This window comes from Melospiza georgiana, chromosome 2 (assembly GCF_028018845.1).
Source record: "Melospiza georgiana isolate bMelGeo1 chromosome 2, bMelGeo1.pri, whole genome shotgun sequence".
Lineage (NCBI taxonomy): Eukaryota > Metazoa > Chordata > Aves > Passeriformes > Passerellidae > Melospiza > Melospiza georgiana.
The window spans coordinates 16,884,829-16,906,235 of record NC_080431.1 but is presented as its reverse complement, the minus strand read 5'-3'; the positions used below and the strand labels follow the sequence as shown (position 1 = coordinate 16,906,235).

Sequence of the window (21,407 nt, the reverse complement as noted above, 5' to 3'; positions counted from 1 at the left end):
AGACTCTTCTCAAGATTCAGCAACCTTTATACTCTAAAACTTTGTCCTGATGCTAGCATTAATTCTCCTTTGTTCATATTAATCCCATTCATATACTGCCTGCACTGGATGCACAGCACTTTGCAGTTCTTCTGTAGGTATTCAAAACTAATCCCACCTTGAGGTTTCATTTAGACTAACTAGGTTTTTCAGTATTACTTACTTTCTAGAGCACTCTTGACTGCTGTTCTGTGGAATTTCACTTGAAGTCCAAGTAAATAATGACTTAGAATAGTACAGTATGGATGAAATTAATCCTGGATTAGATTACGGGTTTTGTGATTCTGTAATAGTCAGTTTCTAAGGGTTTTCTTATTTATAGCAAGTTAAGTTACAGTGATCTAGGAAGCAGATGTGGGCTTTGTTCTTTGATTTCTTCTCATGAGCTGGAGTTTCAAGAGAATCAAATCTATTAATCTTCTGAATTCTTGTTCTGTTAGCTGGTCTGTTTCTGGATTTCTAAGTAAGGGACTTGTCTAAATGACTGAAGCCAAGAAAAAAAATTCCACTTCTCTGACTAGTTACATCTGTCTGGAAAAATATTAGGAAAGATTAATGGGCATCTTTTGCATCACCATCTAGTTTTGTCATTCCTGGCCTTCTTGTCTCCACTTTTATGCTCTTCCTGAGAAGTTAGCCTGAACTGCTGAGCACAAGGCATCCTGTGTGTTTGTGTAAATGCACATAATTCAACACTTCTTCAAATTAAACCTGCATATCTACATGTCCTTCCTGATGTCATTCCTAACCCCCTTGATGCACTAGAATATGCAAAATCCAGTGCCATTTCTTGTGCACATAAAAGTCTTGATTGAAATTACCAAAGCAAGTCCCAGTACTTATGATGTCACACACTTTGAAATGAGAAACAAACCTGAAACAAAAGTATAAGCAAAGCACAGCTAAGTATAGCATCTTTACCTATCTTTTACTAAATATGTCTGTATTTTGTTGTTAGGAAAAATAGTGATGTTGTTGTTACCTTAGAAACCAGAATGCCATGGACAATTGCCAAGTCGTGTTAAGTTTGTTTTGAGTATTTGATCTTTTGCTCAAGTTAAAACAATAGATTGCAGAATAAACTGCAGAAGATGGTAAAATTCAACCCTTAAGTTAGTCTGAAGTTTATGTAAAGATTAGCTACTTCAGACTATTTTAGAATAAAGCATTTTGAGAAGTTTAAATAGGAAGATGGTTTAAGGCACATAGTATATTGATTTTATTTAAAAGTGTATTGTCTCCCAAATTTTGCTTAGAAGTGAGATATATGTGCAAAAAGTTAAGATAGTTATGAACTAAGATTGATAACTAATTTCTTAATGGAAAATTTGCTAAGTGTATGTTTTCTCTCATCACCAGCAGATAGATAGTCAGTAAGGGCAGCAGCAGCAGCCAGCTAGCCTGATGAATGAGTGTAATCCAGTGTCTTTGTATTGTACAGCTTGAGAAATGCCAGTGGCCTGACAGCAGCAGACCTTGCACATACCCAGGGCTTCCAAGAATGTGCCCAGTTTCTCTTGAACCTCCAGAACTGTCACCTGAATCGTTTCTATAGCAATGGCACCTTAAATGGGGTTCATCAGAATGCAGGTCCCAATCCATTCAGTGGTGGGACAAGTCGAAAGAGATCCTTTGAAGATGCGGAGTCTGCTGGAGTGAAGAAGGCTAGAACAGAAGGTGAGATCCCAGAGGTAAAAGGGATGGGTTGATACTGGTCCTGAGAAAGGAAAATAAAAGTTTTAAAGTCTGTTGGAGTGGATGTTGAGTATTTTTGACAAACTCACATATCTAAATTACATGTTAATACAAGAAGCAGATAATTACAATTACTCCATGCCACAGGATCCCAGTTCTCCCTGTCATCATCTTGGTGTGTTCAGAAATTTCTGTTTCCAGAGAGTGCTAAAGCTGCGTGATGCTGAGAATAATTATGCAGAGGAGTAGGAGCTGAAATTAGTTTCTACTCTTTCTTCAGTTTCTTCAGCTTCAGGAGGGCCAAGTAATGTTCCATTGATTCACAGAGATGCTTGGATGTTCTGATGATAATTTCCCATTCAGGGATTAATTCATAGTTCAGAAACTGCTGCATAAGGTAGATGGAAGAAATTGAATGCACAAGGGTTTCCCAAATCAAGAGGGGTTATATCTGTAAATTAGCATACCCTGAGTTTCCAAGGATTGCTTTCCAAGGGGAGCTGCTGTCTTACACCAAGGTGTAAGAACAGAATGAACCTTAAGGTTTCCTATCCAGCCTTGTATGTTGAGGATACTGCTTTGCCAGCCATGATGAAATAGTACAACCTAAAGATACTTTTTGATAGCTCTGTGTGGAAATCTTTCTAGATTTTAGATGTTTTTAGAAACACCTTGAATAACGTGATAGAGGAGAGTTATCTTCTTCCTTTCTATTGGTCATTCCACTAAATTCTTACTGAAAACAAGGGAGTAATTCTGCACTCAACCCTCATTTTTCCTGATGATGCTAAAGGATGCTGTTCTTTAGCATCAGGAAAGGGACTTCATTGAAGGCACTTTGTTCATTTAAAGTTGACGTTCTAACATTAGCTACTTTGAGTGAACCAAATAGAATGGGCTTAAACAGTGCTTAATTCCAGATAGCAACGGGGGAATTGAGACCTAAACCACATTTCTAAATATGACATAGGCAACATAAATCACATCAATATCAACACTACTGTTTGTTCAGTACTTGCTATCCAAACACCACGTCACCTATACCAGGGTCAGAGGCCTTAACTGGGTACTCCATGGCCGATCATAAACAGGATATGTTGCTTCATGTAGCTGGTCTAAATGATACATTTCATTATGGAGAAGAATCTCTGGGCAATTAAATACAAGACTTCAGGAATAAGTATTTCCTAAGCAGCTACATAGAATAAGAAAACTTGCCCAGTACACAAGTGTCCATAACAACTGCAGTAAGATGTTTTCAGTCCATTGATCTACCAGGAGGCACTGCTTGGAAGTCAAGTTAACTTATCTCGCATTTTGAAGAGCTGCCCCGTCTGAGTGTTCCTGAGCAGCTGTCTCTTTCAGAATGTGCTCCAGGCTAGTCAGTGGGCAGTATTTCCCCACAATCGGGGGAGTGGAGCTGTGTCTGCATTACCTTCACTGTTCAGACTTGGTCCAGCACCTAAGTTAAATTGAGCAAATAGACAGTGCTTGAAGTGAATAAGTGCTGCTGAACAATTAGAGAAATGTTGGAAAAGCAATTGGAGTAGATTACTTTTTAAGACCTTCCCAAACAAATGCAAAAGCTTTGCTGCTTTTGCTTGAAGGTTCTTGGAGTAAGTAAGAGATGCATCCCAGCTGTGGGAGTTTCTAATCTGACGTGTTTGCCCTCAAAGACACCAGCATCAGTAATAACTCTTGAATCGATGTAAAACGTCTTTTGCACTGAGAATGAGTCACTGTTCCTGAGGCATTTTGGTAAACAACAAATAGGTGTAATAATAGAGCTGAGTAATGAGTTATCAGTGCATCTTTGTGCTTAGCTGGCCTTTTTACAGAACAAGCCAAATTTTGTGGTATTTTTAAACCCTTACTAAAACCTCACTGGTCTGTTGTCCTTTAAAGACAATTTGCAGGAGATTCCAGATGTTCAGAGAGTGAAGCCGACCTATATTTGCAGGGAAAAGTCAGGTTTTGATAGCCATACCCCAGATTGGAGCAATCACTGCTTTCGAACGACTTGCTGCAACAGCATAAGTCCCTTACAAGAAGCTGTATGCACTAGAGTTGAGAGAAGATCAATGCTTAAGGTGTGCTTTGCCCTGGAATAACTCAGCTGGGCAGTGTATGGGCATTACTTGTAATTGTTTATATACACACTGGTGTATCTGCTCACGGGTGCATAGTATTAAAAGAAGCCTTAAACCTCAAAATCAGGCAACACTGGTATATAAAACACTGTATCAGAAACTAATCACTCAAGTGTAATTAACAGAAGTAAATTGGTGACCACTTTCAGAATATATGCCAAATAGTTTTTGATTTTTATTTAGGAACATAAACTGAATTTTATGTCCATCTTTCTGAAATCAATTCCAGAAATGTCATCTTGCTTCCTGGGAAGATCAGCAGAGGGTGCGCAGGTTCAATGATGATGATGATGATGCACAGTGGGCCAAGTGGTCACACAGCTGTGTTTGTGTCAGGCATAATCCTGACCCCTCTAGTGCAGCGTTCAGCAGGTTGAGTTGTGCTCTGTGATGTGTGTGCTGCTTACAGCCACTGTCTGGCTGTCACAAGCCTCAGCACAGATGCTTTGGGTGTTCTGTGTGAGGTGTGACGGAGGGCATTCCTGGAACTGAACCTTGGAACTGGCCAACATGAAACTGCACTTACATATTCCTCTAATTAACAAAAAAAGTCTTTCCTGGTTTAGGGTAATTTGAAGCCTGCTGATCCAAGGGCCCTGACGTCATTTAACCCCTCAGTGATCTCTTTGGCCCTGGAACAATTCAGGACTTAGGGTTCTTTAAAAATGAGTAGCTTATGAAAATTTTGGTTGTGCCCAAGATAATAGGAGCTGAATTGCAGTCCACCAAAGCAGGCATTTACAACATAACATTGAGAGTGTGTGCAGTGTATGTGTAGAAAAGTGTGTCAATGTCAGTGTGAGAGCAGGGCAGGGCCTGCTGGGATAGTAGTGGAGCAATTCTCTGGATAGGTACAAGAAGTAGTAGTGAAATCAAGCCCATCTTGCTTATTAAAGCATTCCCCCCAGCAGTCTAACCCCTTGGCAGTTTCTTTCAAAGACAGTTCTGCTTGTTCAGCTCTTGAAGAGATCCCTGGGAGCAGTTTGGTGTGGATAAGGGTGGGGTTTTGGGACCTGGCCCTTGAGAGTGAAAGAGGGAGCAGTCTAAACTGACAGTAGACAAATGTGAGTTGGGCAATGTGCTGGTTTTGCCACAACCCCTGTAAAGCCTGAGTAACTTAAATTTCTCCTTATTCAATCTATTTGTACATCCTGCTAGTAACTTTAATATGTAGGTGCAAAGTCTGATAGGTACCCTGGTAATTTTCTGGTTTGCTTTAATAATGAAAGTGCTCATCTTTTTGTTGGCTGGGTTTTCAAGTGGGCGCTTATGACTAAACATGACTTTTTCTGTCAGCTTACAGCTTTGATGGCTTAATACCAATGGTGAATGGAGGAGCTGAGGACGATGCTGACAATATGCACGTTGATAGAGAGTTTGCTGTTGTATCAGGTGGGAGTGGACAGTTTGCTGTTAACTACAACAACACTCAAATGGTTGAAGACACCAAACAACAGGAGAGTACTTCTGTTGGACCAAAAGAAATTGAAATATACACTGTTTCTGCAATGCAAACTCCTTGTCGTTGCAAGAATCAATATGCGTTTTATTTTTAATTTAAGTAGAAAACTTAGTCCTTTATTTTTGCACATTGTTGTCTGGAGTCTTGAAAACTATTGTATTGCTGTAACACCCATTATATTGGGAGTTTAGTAGGTATCAAAAAATTAGCTGTTTCATGCAATGTATTGTAATGGTGAAAGAGAAGGTTTATTAGTAATTTCTTAACATTTCAAGTAAACAAGTCCACGATGGCTGTTTCACTTTTAACCTGAGGCTTGTATTACATTGTGCCTTGCTTCTAGTTGCTATAATTTTGAGTTAAAGGAAATTCAGAAATAAGTTAAATTATTTGTTTAATTTTGATTGAGTAGATAGTAAGAAGACTTGATAGGGAAGCATATTCTAGCTTTGAAAATAACATTATGACAAAACTATATTCAAAATAGTACAATAAATGCTATAGAGAATAATCTAGACATACATCTTGTCTTCAGAACTTGCTCAGACACAATGACATAAGTGCAGTATCCTGCTGTGGGGTTTTTTATGTAAATAGAAGACCAGACATCACAGTTCTAATCTACTATTTAGAACTAGTGTACCTGGGAAAACAGATTTTGTGTTTTGTACCAATCATAATGAAACGGTCAAAATGTTACTAGGATTGTTCTATATTAATGCTCTAGATTTTTTAAGGGCTGCTTAATCAAGATGCTTTTGGTGATGGGATGTGTATAGAGTTTGATTAAAACTGTCTTGGGTCAGCCTTTTTTGCACTTTGTAGTTTAAGACATGGAGTTACTACAGTCGTGCATTATTACATTCAGAAATTAATTTCTTATTTATCAATTTTTTCTGCCAGAAGTATGTTTATGCTTTATACCACAGATGCAAGTCAACAAAGGGAATGATAATAATAGATATTTTAATATATTAGGAATAAATAGATATACATATATATAATCAATACTTTAAAAGTAGACTATGGTATTTTCCAGTGATAATTACTAAGTGTTCTTATTTATGGAAAAATTATTTTATTTCATAAATATATACTATTGCTGTATTACTACAGGTGCTCGTTTTTAACCAATAATAGCATTCTATAATTATCACTAAAACTATTCATTAGCTACTTTTGCATATTACCTAATAGAAGTGCCAGATTTATTAAATTTGATTTGGCAAAACCAGCCTATAATGGTTTATTTTTAAGCAGTTTGCACTTTTCAGTTAATAAACACTATATGAAACTCCTTCTGTGCGTTTTTATCACTGAAGTATTAACTGTGATGTCGTGATGGGTTTATGGGGGTTTTTTTCCACTTTTAATGAGAATTCATGGTTAGTGAGGTTGGCTGATGTGGTTATTTTAACTGATGTAGGGACTAAATGGGGAACTCCAGTTGGTACATCCAGGGAGTTACAAATTGGACACATTTCTTGTGTAACATACTGGTGTCTGTGAAGTATCAGTGTTGTAATTCGTGCTTCAAATAATAGCCATGCAAAAAACAGAGAGAACCAAACTCCAGATTCTTCCTTGTCAGACAGTGGTACTCATTATGTGTCACTTAAATGGGAACCCAGTGTTATACAAATGTGGGAAGTTGCCCACAGACTAAATTAACTGAATTAATTTGCATACACGCAGTAAATGCAATCCTGTTTTGCACATGGGTTTATGCGTTCATGGAGGCATAAACATATGTGCATGTATCCAAGGATAATCACAGAATGTAAAATCTTAAAATGTCACCACATAGCTCTGTAGTTGCTATGTTTGCCTTGCTCATCTTTAGCAATATAGTCATAAATTATATTTTAAAGGCAGAATGTGTCATGCATTTTTTGTGCTAGTACTTTTGAGTACCACTGCAAAAACATGCAGTTCAGACAGACTGATGAAATCTGTTCATGGAAACAAAACCTACTGTACTAATTACTAACTTCAAAGGGGAAATTGCTTCAAAACAGTCAGTGATTTTTACATGTACATTTTTAGAATTTTGTTTCCTACTAGTATTTTTTAGTCTTCTGTGCACTCTGCTGTTGCTGTTGTATGGCATTTTGCATGTGGATTGTGCACATGCTGTTATAAACATAGCATTAAATACAAACCTTCCCAGTATGTTATTTAGCAAGCTGCTAGGTACATTGAAGTACTTTCTGAATAAAGGAACTTGGAAACATTTTATATTAGCACTCTAATGTAACATTTCTTTATGTGACTTACTTCAGTGCATACTGTACTCTGAGAGTTACAAATAAAAAGAAAAAAAAAGCCACAGTTAAATTACAGCTGAAAAATGGAAAAAAACCCACCCTTCACCATCTCACAGATACTCAGTTCTTGTATGTACATAATCTTCCATCCCAAGAGAGCATTACAATGAAGGTGGAAAGATCACTTTTATTCCTCCTTTGAAAACATTGTCCAGAATGTTGTCAGCTGCACTTCTTACAGTTAAATGAAAAAAAAAATCTGAGAAGTTCACATTGTCTTTGCAAAGATCAATATAGGCATATTTTCAAAACAAATGTGAATATATAGTTGCATTTTCAACGTAAGAATCCATGCCACAAATTTGCTGGTCAGATCTCCTTACTTGGAACTGCCTGCATTGTTATAAAGAAAGGATAGATTTATTTTCAAAGCTGTGTATGGAAACAATTTTAAGTAAGTGAAGTATAGTGGAGACGTTTTGATGTATTTCGATTTACCGTTAATTGTTGGTGACAGGTGTATTTCTTAATGCAGATATGAATAGCAGTAGCTCCATATTGAGTGCACTGACAAATGGATGTGCCATCAATGGACACTTGGATTTCAGCGCCGCGCAGCAGCTCGGGGGGATGGACGCCAGGCGTGAGGAGTGCTTGGCCCTGGCACCCAACGGCGCCGTTCCTGGGGTCACCTCTCCCAGCCGGCACCGGCTGCACGCCGCCAACGGCACCGAGGAGCCCGAGAAAGCCATGAGCAGCTCCACTGACATGTGTGGGTCCCTGCACCTCAATGGGAGCCCCAGTAGCTGTGTTTCCAACCGGCCCTCCTGGGTGGAAGACCCTGGGGACACTTTGCACTATGGACACTATCATGGTTTTGGGGATACTGCTGAAAGCATCCCTGAGCTCAGTAGTGTTGTTGAGCATTCCAATTCTGTCAAGGTCGAACAGAGATATGACAATACTGTCCTAGGCACAATGTATTTGTACCACGGTTCCTAGATGAATGACATTTATATCAAACCATATTGAAATTGTTACCAAATGAAACTGGGGGGACAGAATCCTCACATAGCATTAAATTTGAAGATCGCAACTTGTTGCTATTTTTACACTTTGTTTATATGAAAAGTAAACCTTTAATTTGATGGCCTTATACGATAGTTGTAGTTTGTTGCATGTATGGGGCTTATTTAGTGATAAAATAGGTGCTGTCATGATGGAATGTTTATTTTTATTTTTTTATTATGGAATGTTCTGGTTTTGTATTTTTTTTCTAAGCTTGTGAACACTATCTTTCCCTTTTTAGAGCTGTTTTCCCTTTTATTAAAACAATGTTTAACTGAATTTTGTGAAGAAAATGCTACATATGTGCATCACTTAGAGCTAATTTTTTTTCTTTTCCGTATCTTCTGCTGAAGCTATGGTAGCAATATCAATGCCAGCTCTCACTATGCAAGGTTGAAAGTGGCAATCTTCTGGAGCTTCTCTGACTTTATAGTTTGTACATTTGTTTGGTATAATTAGATGTTCATCTTTAAATTTTTTGAACGAGTTGTTTAAAAAGCGGAGACAAATTTGGAAAGAGTTGCTGTTCACTTTCTGTAGCGTAGAAATGCTTTCTGTTGTTGTTGGGCTCTTTGCATTACAGAGTGGGGGCGTGGGCCGCCTTTGTTGGGTCGCAGTTGGGTGTGCCTCAGGTTAGCTCTGTGGTGGGTTTCTTTGGCTTCTCTCCTTTGTATGTGTGCTTGATGTTTTACCATAGCTCACAGACTGGAGGCATGTTGGCACTGTTCTGCTTTGTACGCAGTTTAAAATTGCTGTTACTTGTTATAGAATTTGCCAAGTCAAAATATTTAAGTTTGACTGTCCTGGATATACATTTATTGTCTTTTTTTTTTAACATATGCTTTGAAAATGTAACGTTGTGTACTCTTTGGGCTATGCTCACGGAAAATACATTGTATTTAATGCTTAATACACAGATCAAAATTCATATAAGTGCACTATATGAGCACTAATACTATAAGTTGCTGTTTGTGTTATAAGTGAAGAGTGGGGAAGAATATGGTAAATGAGATAAGCCCTCTGAATTGTGTTGATTTTTTTGTTCTTGTTTTGTTTAAAAAGGGACCTTTACAAATTGGATTTTAAAAAAATAAAGAAACATATTACATTGTATCTGAATACTTTGTTTAGATGTTATTATTTTACCGGCAAGTTGAGAAAGCATTCAGTAGTTTATAAGTCACAATTCTCATAATCTTGCTCAATGCTGCTGGTGAATTTCTTCTTGTCAGTATATGAAAGCAAATGGGAACAGCCCAACAAGTTCTCCTTGACTGAATTACAGAAACAAACTGGATACCTGGTGTATGACAAGTTGCATTAGCCTTCAGCTTAAAAAATACTAGGTTAAAATACTGCCTGTCTGTAAATAAAAAAAAAGTTATAGTCTCATTCGAACATTTTTAAGCAAAGTGCTACTCATTGCAGAGAATCAGTGTTTGAATAAGCCTTTACACTCTGTATGGGTCACTAGGCCCGAGATGCTCCCCGTGTATTCAGATTGAGAGTAGGACTGACAGGAAAATTCACCAGTTCTTTTGCAGACCAGCAGAACTCCTCGGTGCCTTCTGGAAACAAAAAAAAAAAAAAAAAAAAAAAAAGCTCATCAGTGAAAGCTGAGTGTCACCTGAGATGAGCTGCTCTGGCATGCACATTAACCACTTGCTTGTGCTGTACCTGGGCCCTGGTTTAGATGGTTTAATTTAATTAAAGGAGCCATTGCCCTTGTACTGACAGGAGACAGTGGCTCTCATTTGCTGCAGCATTTGGGCTTGGGGATCTTCTTAGTATTTGCCAGGTTTGCTCCATATGCTTTCTGGTACTTCTTCAAATAAATGAAAGCAGCTCATAATAAGCACTGCCATGTTACCTTACTCCATCTTTCCACGGCTGTAAACTGATCCCTAGAGAGCTTGCTTTGGGTACAGCTTTGGTAAGTTGGCATATGAGAGTATAATGTTAGGGAGATAATTTTAGCAAGATAAGATTTATGCTCTGCTCATAAGGCAAGATTTTTAAAATTTGTGTACATTTGGTTTTCATTCACTTGCTCTTCACACATTTTCACCCAAAAATACCTTGGAAGACATTGTACTTCAAATTATTTTAAAAAGCACTTCTGTGCCTGTGTGTTCAGCCACATGCTGATACAGAGACAGATTTGGAGATCTGTATCTGTTGTCAGGACCCATTGAAGCCAATTGTTAAATTAGGATTACGTGGAGAAGACCAGTGAGGGCCATGTGATGTTGGTGCACTTTGTGTGTCCCCCAGGTTTCTTTGTCTGCAGTTAATGTTGCAAAGGTAGAGCTCTGTGACAGAGGATGACTCAGGCAAGAGCTGAGATGTATAAATTCTAAAACATCAAATCAAGGATGAGAATTCAAAGATGGCATTTTTGCAGGTGCTTTTTGCGATAATACATTTATTTACTGCAAAGGCCATCTAAAGTCTTTTTCCTAAATTATCCCATAAATCTTCAATGAAACATGAAACAGGGAATCACAGAGTCTCGGCGTGGCTGAGGTTGGTGAATACATACCCAAGTGTATGCTGCTGTTGTGAGCCCATATCACACTCACAGGGAAAAAAAAAATTCTCATGCTTCCTTGGAATTTTCTGGATTTCAGTTTGCCTTGTAATTTGAGACACATGTGAGCAATAAGTTATAAAAGTAATGAGCTCAGCAGATCCAGCTGCACTTCTGTGCTGAGCAGGTAGGTAAAGGATTGTCAAGCACAGAATGAGTTGTGCCAGGTGCAGCTGTGTCTTTCCGTACCACAGAATCATGGAATGGCCTGGGTTAGAAATGACCTTAAAAATCATCTACTTCCAAACCTCCTGCAGTGGGCAGGTACATGCAATTATTGATGATGCAGAGGCCTTGTTTTTAAATATCTTGCTGTAAAAATGCAGAAGACTTTGCTGGGGCTGCTGTGCCAGACAGCTGAGGCAGTCTGAGAAGGCTGTCAGCTCCCAAGCCCTCGTCAGGCCTGAGTTGCCGAGTCTCGGATTCTGCTGACAGCAGTGCTGAGCTGTTTGAGTGAAGCTGTGCTTTGCAGTTCTGAAGAGGCTGCTGGGTTAAAAACACCTGGAGCTAAAGTATCACCAGCTCTTTGCCTGGCAAGGGCAGCTGTATTGTAGCACTGTTCACGTTTGAGCCTTGTGTCCAAGTCTCAAATTCTCAATACTTGCATCAAGCAAACATTTTTTTTTCAGGTATTGCTTTGTCTTACTCTTACCTTGGTTCTGGAAATGGCTGTCCAAAAGCAAAGTTTTCTTTCCATCTGCCAGATGTAACTCGATAGCACCACTGCAAATGTCATATGGAGTTCAGTAACTGCTTACTCTCACCATCTTCCTCATAATCTCTTTGACTCTCAATTTTGTGTGAAATTTCAGTTTATTTCTTTCTGGCTGATGCAGATGTTTTTGCCCTAACTCCCCCTAAATGTAGCTCCTTTCCTATTTTGTTTTTCAAAACTGTTTGCAGAATTTTGGCAGAAGTACAAGTCAGTACAGATTCAGGCAGTATTTTTACATACAGAATATTTCTGACTGAGTAGTTAAAATTAGCAGCATTGGAAGAGGGAAGAGGGAAGTGTTACACTACTTCTTACGTAGTTAGAGTCCTTAATATTTTTAACAATCCCCTGATTCCAAATAAAATCTAGTCTAAACTTCTAACAGTGATGAAGAAAGGCTTTCATTTGAGATAGGTATTAGATTAAGATGAGATGCTGCTTGGCCTTAAGAGCAGTTACAAATAACTTTCACACCCTGTGAATTTTCCTGGTTGCTGGTCTGACCAAATCCTGATCCTTGCTCTGGCTCTCATTCTGTAAGCGAGCAAAGGACACTCTGTAATACAGTGTATTTCACTGCTTTAACAAACTATTGTCCTCCTGCAGTCTGAAACTGAACCCCACCTTCCTGTTTATAGCCAAGTTACAAATCACTACCGAGCTTCTGCCATTCCACTTACAGATGTCGTACATCCAAAAGAGCTGCCTCACAACCATGGGAATAAGTCTGAGCAGAAAACACACCTAGACAGAGCAGGATTCCTTGCAGTCCCGCAAGGGACACCTCCGGTACAGCTGCTACGCACACACTTCTCAGCCGCAGCCTTGCTCACATCTCCTGCTCTTGTGTGCACTGCCACTTTCTCCCAGTGGGTACAAGCCACCTTCCCCAGCCCAGAGTGCCCAGGCTGTGTTTCCAGGCTGGCACAGCCAGGGCAGTGCATCCTCTGGGTGCCCTGCTCTGGGAGTGCAGGCCAGCAGCAGCAGAGGCTGAGGGGGCTGGAGCCATTACCTGTGATACCCACTGCAGCTTCCCATGACATATTATAACCCTGAAACATGTTCTCCAGGCTGCTAACTAACCCAGTGAAAGTCTTTTTAATTGTGCCTTTAGGGGCCTCTGTGACAAAACCCCCACACCTTCTCTGGCACTCTAATAAGTGATTTTTTGGGTTTGAGGTGTTTTGTTGTTCTTTTTCTGTTATTTGCCCCTAAATCCAAGTATGGCTTTGTGTCAAGGTACAGCTAAAATTAATTTCTTGATGCTCCAGGGTGGAAGTCCTGGATGCCATGTTTGGGGTCAGGTAACCTGGGGATGGAGCAGTGTTGTGGATGTCCTACAGGGACAAAAAGGAATGGACGTGGCACCTTGCTGTGCTGGACAGTGCTGTGCAGCAATTAGGCTGAAGCATAAGAGGCAGGAGTGGAAAATGGTACCCTGGGAGCATCCCATTCTGCTGCTGCTGCAGGTCTGGGGAACACAGATTCACAGAGCCAAAATCCTTGAGACCTAGCTGAATCAGAGGGAAAAAAAGAGTCTTGTGTAAGCAGGATTTACTATTCCTGGCAACTGGTAACTACATTTCTGCTGCACTGCTTAATGACTCCCAGACATTTCACACCTCTCCTTCCTTTCCCAGAGTTTCCTGTCTCATATTGGTGCCTGGTTGTTCACAGGCAAGGATCAAAAGAACTCTGGTTTAAGGCAGATGGTTTATTTTTAAAGCATATCTGGCTTTAATTTTTTTTTAATACAGTGGAATAATTCATAAAAGAACCATCTACTTCAGTTCTGGGAATGGGAATTATTAATATCCTATTTAAAAGCTCTATCACTCTCAAAATCATACCCCATTCCCCAAAAAGCATAGTGAATGTTACCTGTGATATGAGAATGAAAGCTGGGCATCATCTCCCTCACCAGAAAGCCTAAGTGTTGATGAGTAACTTCTCTTTGCTTCCTTGAGATGGAGCTGCACATCCAGGACTTGATAACCATTCCCAGATCAGCAGGAATTAGGCTTAGCTGGCTGAAGTGCAGTCACTGGAGACAAGTGCCCTGGCTCTATCACTAATCTGAGCAGGGTTCCACCAGGGAAATAACCAAGTACTTGAAGCTGAACACAAAATTAAGTTGCATAGTCTTAATTATATTTCTTGCCAGCTAAAACTGTAAGTTAAAGGAGAAAAATAGGTTTGTCTGAGTTTCTTTTGCTACAAAGGTACAATGTAATCTTACTGCAGAGGAAATGCCACGTATTGGAAGAGTTCTCCTTTTGATGTTACTGAAGGGTCAAGTGCTGTTTGTAAGTGCTGGCTGGCAGCTCAGTGCCACCAAAGACACTTGTGCTTTCCAGCCACAAACTTCATTGTTCCTGCAGGTTTTGTATGGGGGGGAGAAGTTGAGGTTTATTCCCTTTATTCTCATTGTTTCTGAAAGGTGTTGAGAGTTGGATCACGTGTCAGTAACTTTAACTACCTAGCTTAGAACTGAATTTATTCTGTTTCATATTTGACACACAATATAATACAGATATTTTCTAAAAATCCATACCAAAGAGACAAATTATGAAAATCAGGCAAGTATACAATGTAAGAAGAACCAAGCAAAAAGTATATGCATGATGCATTCAGTACTTACTTAAATGGTAGTTCCTGAGATCAAGCAGTGCTTCCTACTATAAGATCTCCAACCAGAAAATCCTGTAAATTCTAGGAAGTGTAAAATCCTTAGGATTTTTTATATACAGTATATCTAATAAAATGCCCAGGGATTTATTTATTGGACTATATTCATAATTAATATTTCAAGTCTGCATTTTCAGCTGAAATTCTAGTATTGATAAATCACAGAGGTGTTTTCCATTAGCTGATGGGCTGGACACTGTTTCACTGAAGCCGTCACCATTTCCTAGATAGATCTTCACTCTTCATCTCAGAGCATCATCCTGCAGGTACAGGCTGGTGTTGATATCAAGTAAAACATCATTGATCATCCCTTTTTGAATGCACAGCAATTCTCTACATGAGCAGTGCTGCCTCCCTCCATCAATAGGGGCAGCTGTCCTGCCACATCTGGTAGATGGCAGTTTCACAGGAGGAAGAGTATTCCATCTGCTCTTCTGGAGCTAAAGAATCACCATTATCCATGCTGGTGTGAAAAGGAGCAAGGATCTGACACAGTGGCAGCACCACCTCCACATTTCCCAGGTGCCTGCAGAGCCAGCTTCTCCTGGCAGGGCAGCCCTCCCATCAGCAGGTGAGGTTGTGCTGGACCTGCTGTGGGGCTTGCAGGGCCAAAGGGCTGCAGGATGGAAGGTTCCAGAGGGAAGGGAAGCAGCAGGGACAGCATGGCCCCACTCCTGGCAGATCCCTTGGCACAGCAGGACCAGCAGCTCCCAGTCCCTGGTGCCAGGCCTCCCCTGCTGGGAGTGGCACAGGCTTGGTGGCTGCAGCAGCCCTGTGTTCCTCCAGCTGTTGATGAGCTGCCCTGAGCAGCCCTGCCCAGCCCCAGCCAGATGTGTGCCAGCTGTGTGCTCTGTAACGAGGTTAGCGTGGCACCAAGCCCAGAATAACAAAACAAGCTCCATTTGTTAGGTCTTTGGTGCTCTGTTTAGGTTAAGCCTGCCATGACCCCAATAGTAAAGGCAGAACAGCTGAGGGAATAATCCTGCTGAATCCAGAGCCTGGAGAACAGGATCATCCCTTGGACTCCATTTGCAGAGTGCAGGAACCAAGTCATGCACAGGGGACCTCTTGGATAGGTCAGCTGGGTACTGTGGGACTAAAGACAGCAAACATGAGCATGATTGCCTCTTTTCATCCTGAAAGGAGTTCAGAAAACAGCAGCTCCAACATGGAGTGGCAGTAACACTGAGATGTTGTCTTTTCTCCTCTTCTCCCATAGAAACCTATCTGAAAATATCAAATACTCTGAATGTTACAGATTGTGTCCCACTGTGATTATATGGAAGAAAAGTTTGATTTATTATACATTTAAGAACAGTCTTCCTCCATATCCTGCTCCTGTAATATGTCAGTCTGAAAAAAAAAATCCTTCCTTTATCTCAGATTTCATTTCAAGACCCCCTTCTGACTTCTCAGGCAACACAAATGTGTAGGATTCCCCATCCATCCTTACACTACTTGTTGTCTGCAGCCCTGAGTGCAGCTCTGCTCTCAGCCCACCCTGGATTCTCTGCTGCTCCCTGAGGACCTGCAGAGCTTGGGCAATGCCCTAAAACTGAAAGTGAAGAGGCACCAGCAAAGTGAGAGAGAAATAAGCCAGAACTGAATATTCCAAATCTGCTAGGAAAAAGAAACCAAAACCAAAACAGGGACAAACAATACTTAGGGTATCAAACTGCAGCAATGGAGGTGCATAGCTCACAGAGGAGGGAGGATGGGAAGGAGGTCCCAGTCCTGGAGAGGGCTTCCTTGCTTTGTGGAAGCCTAAATGATGCAGGAAGACTCTGGAGCAAGAAGAAATTCCACATCCAATTTCCCCCCTGGAACTGATTAACTGGGTCAAACAGGACTGACAGGGAGGACAACGAGCCAAGAGGTTGGAAGAACCCTTCCAGCAGCTACTCTGTCCGTCTGTCCCTTGCCAGGGCCCGAACCCAAGGGTGTGCAGAGCCACTGGCTGTTGCCAGCAGGATGCACAGAGCTCCTCTGTCCCTGGTGCCTGCAGGGAGCAGATGTTCCCCACCCTGCCAGGGGCAGTTCCCCTGCTCAGCACAAGCCACAGCTGCCAGGAGACAGCAGGAGCTTTTGGGGCAGACCACAAGCAAGCTCCAGTCACTCCCAGCATTCCCACTACCAAGGCTTTCAAGGAGGTGTGCTGGTGCAGTGAGAACAAAAATCCCTCTCAGATAGTGAGGGGGGTAAATTGGGAGACAGTTGTGAGAACAGATGTTTGACACATCCCAGGAAAAATGGGAAAGGACAAAAGCAAAGTGGGGAAGGCATTAAATGAAGCCCCAGCAAACATTTTGTGCACTCCCACACAATCCCTTGTCTGCTCCAAATGGCTAGAGGTGGGTTTCAGTGTACTCAGGAACCTCTGAAGGAGTTTAATCGTTGCACACTGCAGGAAGGGGAGCTCAGCCTGTGCCTTGTGTGGCATTTTAGATGTGGGAGGTCTCTGTCTTGCAGATTATTACATGTTGAGCATACTGGCTGAGTTGGTCTCTGGTTGCACCTATATTTCTGCTGTGCACATCAGCTCTGGTGCCCTCTTGAGAACCTTCTCCCTGAGACTGCTTTGTTCTGTAAATGGGAGAGGCACTGTGCCAAGGAGTGTGTTTGGGCTTGCACAGGGGACTGCAGAGCACTCCTTCTAAATAGTGGTTTGCTATGCTTTAGAGCACATGGGCTATGGAAACATGTGGGCCTCTCTGCACAGTTTAGATGTTAGGAAAACAAGCCTTTGTAAGGAAAGAAATGGTATTGTATAGGCAGAGAGACAGTCTGAGTCCTGTGCCAGGTCCTGGGTCACAGTTATAGAACTAGGAAGCAACTGAATGAACTGAAACCACAGTGAAATGGGGAGAGAGAATTATCAATAAAAACCCAAGCAAACAAACAAAAAACAAAACAATAACAAAAAAATAAAGAAAAGGGGGAAAAAAAGGCTCATCAAAACAGATTTAATAAATAAAAACAGTGGGTGTCAGTTGGGGTGCACAATAAAAGGTGAATCCAGAGAGAAATAAACCACTATTAGCTGAGGAGTCTGAAGACAGAAACGTGCTTTCTATTTTAATGTCCAGAATGAGGGCAAGTGTGAGCCTCTGTTTGCCATGGCCCCCAGGAGCTGCTGCTGGCTGCCCACCACAGGCATGAGGTCCATCTGCCCAGGGCCGTGGGAGGAGCCATCCTGCCTGCTTGGTGACCTGCCAGGGGATGGAGCAGGTGGGAACAGGGAAACACCACAGCACCTCGGTCCCTAGGTGCCAGCTGTGGAGGTCACTGGAGCTCAGAGAGCTGACTCAGCAGAGCTGCCCCTCACTCTCATGACCCTCACACAGCCCTAAGGAAAGCCTGACTCATCACTACTTGCTGCTGTGATTAAGCCAACAAGGGCAGCAGAAGCTCCTTGGGGATCTCTGTGGATTACTGACTGCTCTACCCATCCTCTGACAGGTGGCTGTAGTAAAGCATCAGAGAAATGCTCATGCCTGTTCAGTAAGCTACTGACTCAAGTGGCTGAATTAACAAATGTCCCAGAGCCCAACCACCTATCTCTGCTATGCCAAGTGAGAACCATGCACAGCCTCACTCCCTGAACCCCTTACTGACACGTGAACAGTTTAAATTAGGGCTTGTTTTAATGAATTTATGTGCATTTTTAACCACCTTTCCCCTTTTGAATATATAGTGTTGCACATGTGGAACACAAATGGTCACCTCATTCCTGGGTTTATTCTCAGGAGGGATCAAGTGCAGATTCCCTTGTCCTCCAGTCTCTCATGACACCCCTCCTAGGATTGCCTTGTCCTCCAGTTTTCATGACACTCCTCCAAGGATTCCTTTGTCTTCTAGTCTTTCAGGACACCCCTCCCAGAGCAGCCAGACACTGTAGTGTTCATCCCAGCCTCAGCTCCAAGGAAGTCACTGACCTCCAGCTCCTTCACCCTATCCATACCTCATGTGCCTCATAAACCCTGTCCTGGTCCCTCTCCGCATTCTCTTACTCAGTGAAGACCAGGTGGAGATCAACATCAGCCTACAGCAGCTAATGATGGGGCCTTCTTGGGCTTCACTATCCCACCAGCTAGTGCTGCAAATCATAGTGAATAAATGTTTATTGAAATGAGGTTTTGAGCTCTGACATTCAGCACTCCAGTCCCTCCTGTGGCTGGACAAGGGCAGCTGCTGAACCAAAGGAGATGGCCCCAACAAAAGGCCACTTTTGTTTGGTGCAGCTTTCCTGTGTTATGAGCGAGTATCTCTTGTGGAACTGCTTCAGACAATTCAGAGGCAATGGAAAAAAAAAAAAAAAAAAGCACCTTACAAAACCTCCATGGAAAAATAGAGCCTGGAATGCATTTGTTACGAGGTATACATTTGCTAGAGAGAGAGTTGGATGTGAATTGAGGACTTGAAAGAAATTAAATTACTTGAGAGGATACTATAATTGAAAAGAAGAGAAAAGTGTGTGTTTGAAATAAATTTATTTGCTACCACTGGAAAACTGTAATTGAAAAGAGGAGAAACTTGTTGAGTGAAGCATTTGGAACTGATTTGAGTGGGAAAGAAAGTACAGGGCTCCTGCACTCTGAAATGAATTTCTTGCTTGATTTGTAGTACCAAACTTTGGAAACATCTATATGGATTAATGTGGTAGTGTGATGTCTTGCCCTAGGAAATCAGGCATTGCTGTGCAGGGACAGGCAGACATGATGCTCTAAGCCTGCTCCCCAGCTCTTACACAAAGTGGAACAAGGCATTGATTAAGAGAAAATGGGGTCCCACTCTGGGCTCCTCAGTACAAAGGAGACACAGGGCTCCTGGACTGGGCCCAGTGGAGGACAGCAAATGTGTTTGAGGGACTGGAGCATCTCTCTCGTGAGGAAAGGCTGAGGGAGCTGGGGCTGTTCAGCCTTGGGAAGAGACAGCTGAGAGGGGACTGTGTCAGTGTCTGTCAGTGTCTGAAGGGAGGTGTCAGAGCATGGAGCCAGGCTCTGGTCACTGGTGCCAAGCAATGGGACAAGAGGCAATGGGACAAGAGGCAATGGGCAGAAACTGAGGCACAGGAAGTTCCACCTGAACATGAGGAACTTCTTTGCTGCGCAGTCACCATGCACTGGAGCAGGCTGCCCAGAGAGGGTGTGGAGATATTCAAGAACTGCCTGGACACAGTCCTGTGCCCTGTGCTCTGGGATGATTCCTCTTGAGCAGCGTGGTTGGGTGAGATAACCACAGTGATCCCTTCTAACCAGACCCATCCTCTGACTCTGGGGTTCTGTGATGGCAGTGCTAGGTCTGGATTTCAGATGCAATGTCACCAAGGTCTTCTTCTCTGCCAGGAAAGCCCACTAGTGCCCAAAATTTACCTGAGGGTAAAATGAATGTGCATCATCATGAAGTGACTCAGGAACACACAACTATCTCAGAGAGTCCCATGGAATGAGAAAAATGTTTGCCAGCATCTTGTCTAGCACTTGGTGGTGGGGCTGGTTTGTCCTTCTTATAAAAAGCTATCAAGATAAAAAGAGAAAAGTATGAATACTGCTGAACAGCACAGAGATTTCTCTGCAACCAAGAAATGGTTGGAAATGTCTCTCACACTGTTCCCACCCTGAAGTTCATCTGTTCTGCAGTAGGTGAGCTGCAGCCTCCTCACACCATGGACATTTATCAAACATCATCCTGGGACTTCCAAGAGACCAAAAGCTCTTTAACTGTAGTTTCCACTTGCAACCCTTTCAGGAATTCGCTCAGTGCCAAAACTTGGGCTGAAATTAGGTGGAAAATGGCCTTGTGTGACATTAGTTGAAAAACACATCTGTGTTTTCTACACTTCAGATCCAGTAGCTCAGGTTGCTCTGGAAAACACCTGTGCTAGGTCTTCTCAGCCACAAAACCTACAGACTCAGCCTAGGAACACAGGTCTGAGCTGGTTTTTTTCTCTGCCTGACACACCACTGAGTGCATTCAGGACTGTGCAGGGAACTGAAGGCTTTCATTGACACCTCTGCAGCCACAGGGCAGGAGTGATTGATTGGCTGAGTAATGGGAACTTGCAAAAGGAACCGGCTGAAGATGTACAAGACAGAATGAATGCCTTAAACTACTTTCTCTTCATTGAAAAATCTCCTCAGGACAGACATGAATCAGCTGCAATTACAGTTTTACACTGTCATAAGGCTCAGGTCACTCTCAGGCTTCAGGGTTTCTCCTCATGAGCTCTGTTATCCCCAGAACTGTACTGCAATTTTATAAAATTCAATTTTTTCTTACTGTCTACATTTGTTTCTTTGTAAGAACACATTAAAAATAAACAGATGCATTTCATTCAAATCAGGGGTGGTCTTGTCCAATATAATATTTACCTTCATATATTTTCCCCCTTTCTGACCTCTGAAAATTTGTCCTTAAAGGAATTAGGATTAGAGAATCAGAGGATAAGAGGACAGGAGAAAATTGGAGAAATCAGAGGATAAGAGGACACTGGGAAATTCAGGCTGGAAGGGACCACAGGAGGTGCCTCCTGCCCCACAGCAGGGCCAGCAGTGAGGTCAGACCAGGCTGCTCAGGGCTGTGCCCAGCCAGGTTTCACAGTCCCCAGGGATGGAGCCTGCCCAGCCTCCCTGTGCGGGACCTGCCCGTCCTCATGGAAATGTTTCAGTGCCCGCCCGAGCCCTCCCATTTCAGCTCCTGCTGCCCAGGGCCCGGCTGCCTCCTGTGCCTGCAC

The 21,407-nt window shown here is 42.1% G+C and overlaps 1 protein-coding gene across 1 annotated transcript in view; it reads left to right on the top strand.

The window, feature by feature from the left end:
• The window catches only part of ANKRD10 (ankyrin repeat domain 10), a 37,312-nt gene extending 27,512 nt beyond the window's left edge, over positions 1 to 9,800 (top strand). The window contains exons 4-6 of the mRNA XM_058018652.1: positions 1,481 to 1,716; positions 5,181 to 5,276; positions 8,149 to 9,800. Coding sequence (XP_057874635.1) covers positions 1,481 to 1,716; positions 5,181 to 5,276; positions 8,149 to 8,615 — 799 coding nt within the window. The 3' untranslated portion in view covers positions 8,616 to 9,800. The remainder of the gene's footprint in view (positions 1 to 1,480; positions 1,717 to 5,180; positions 5,277 to 8,148) is intronic.
• The last annotated feature ends 11,607 nt before the right edge of the window (positions 9,801 to 21,407 follow it).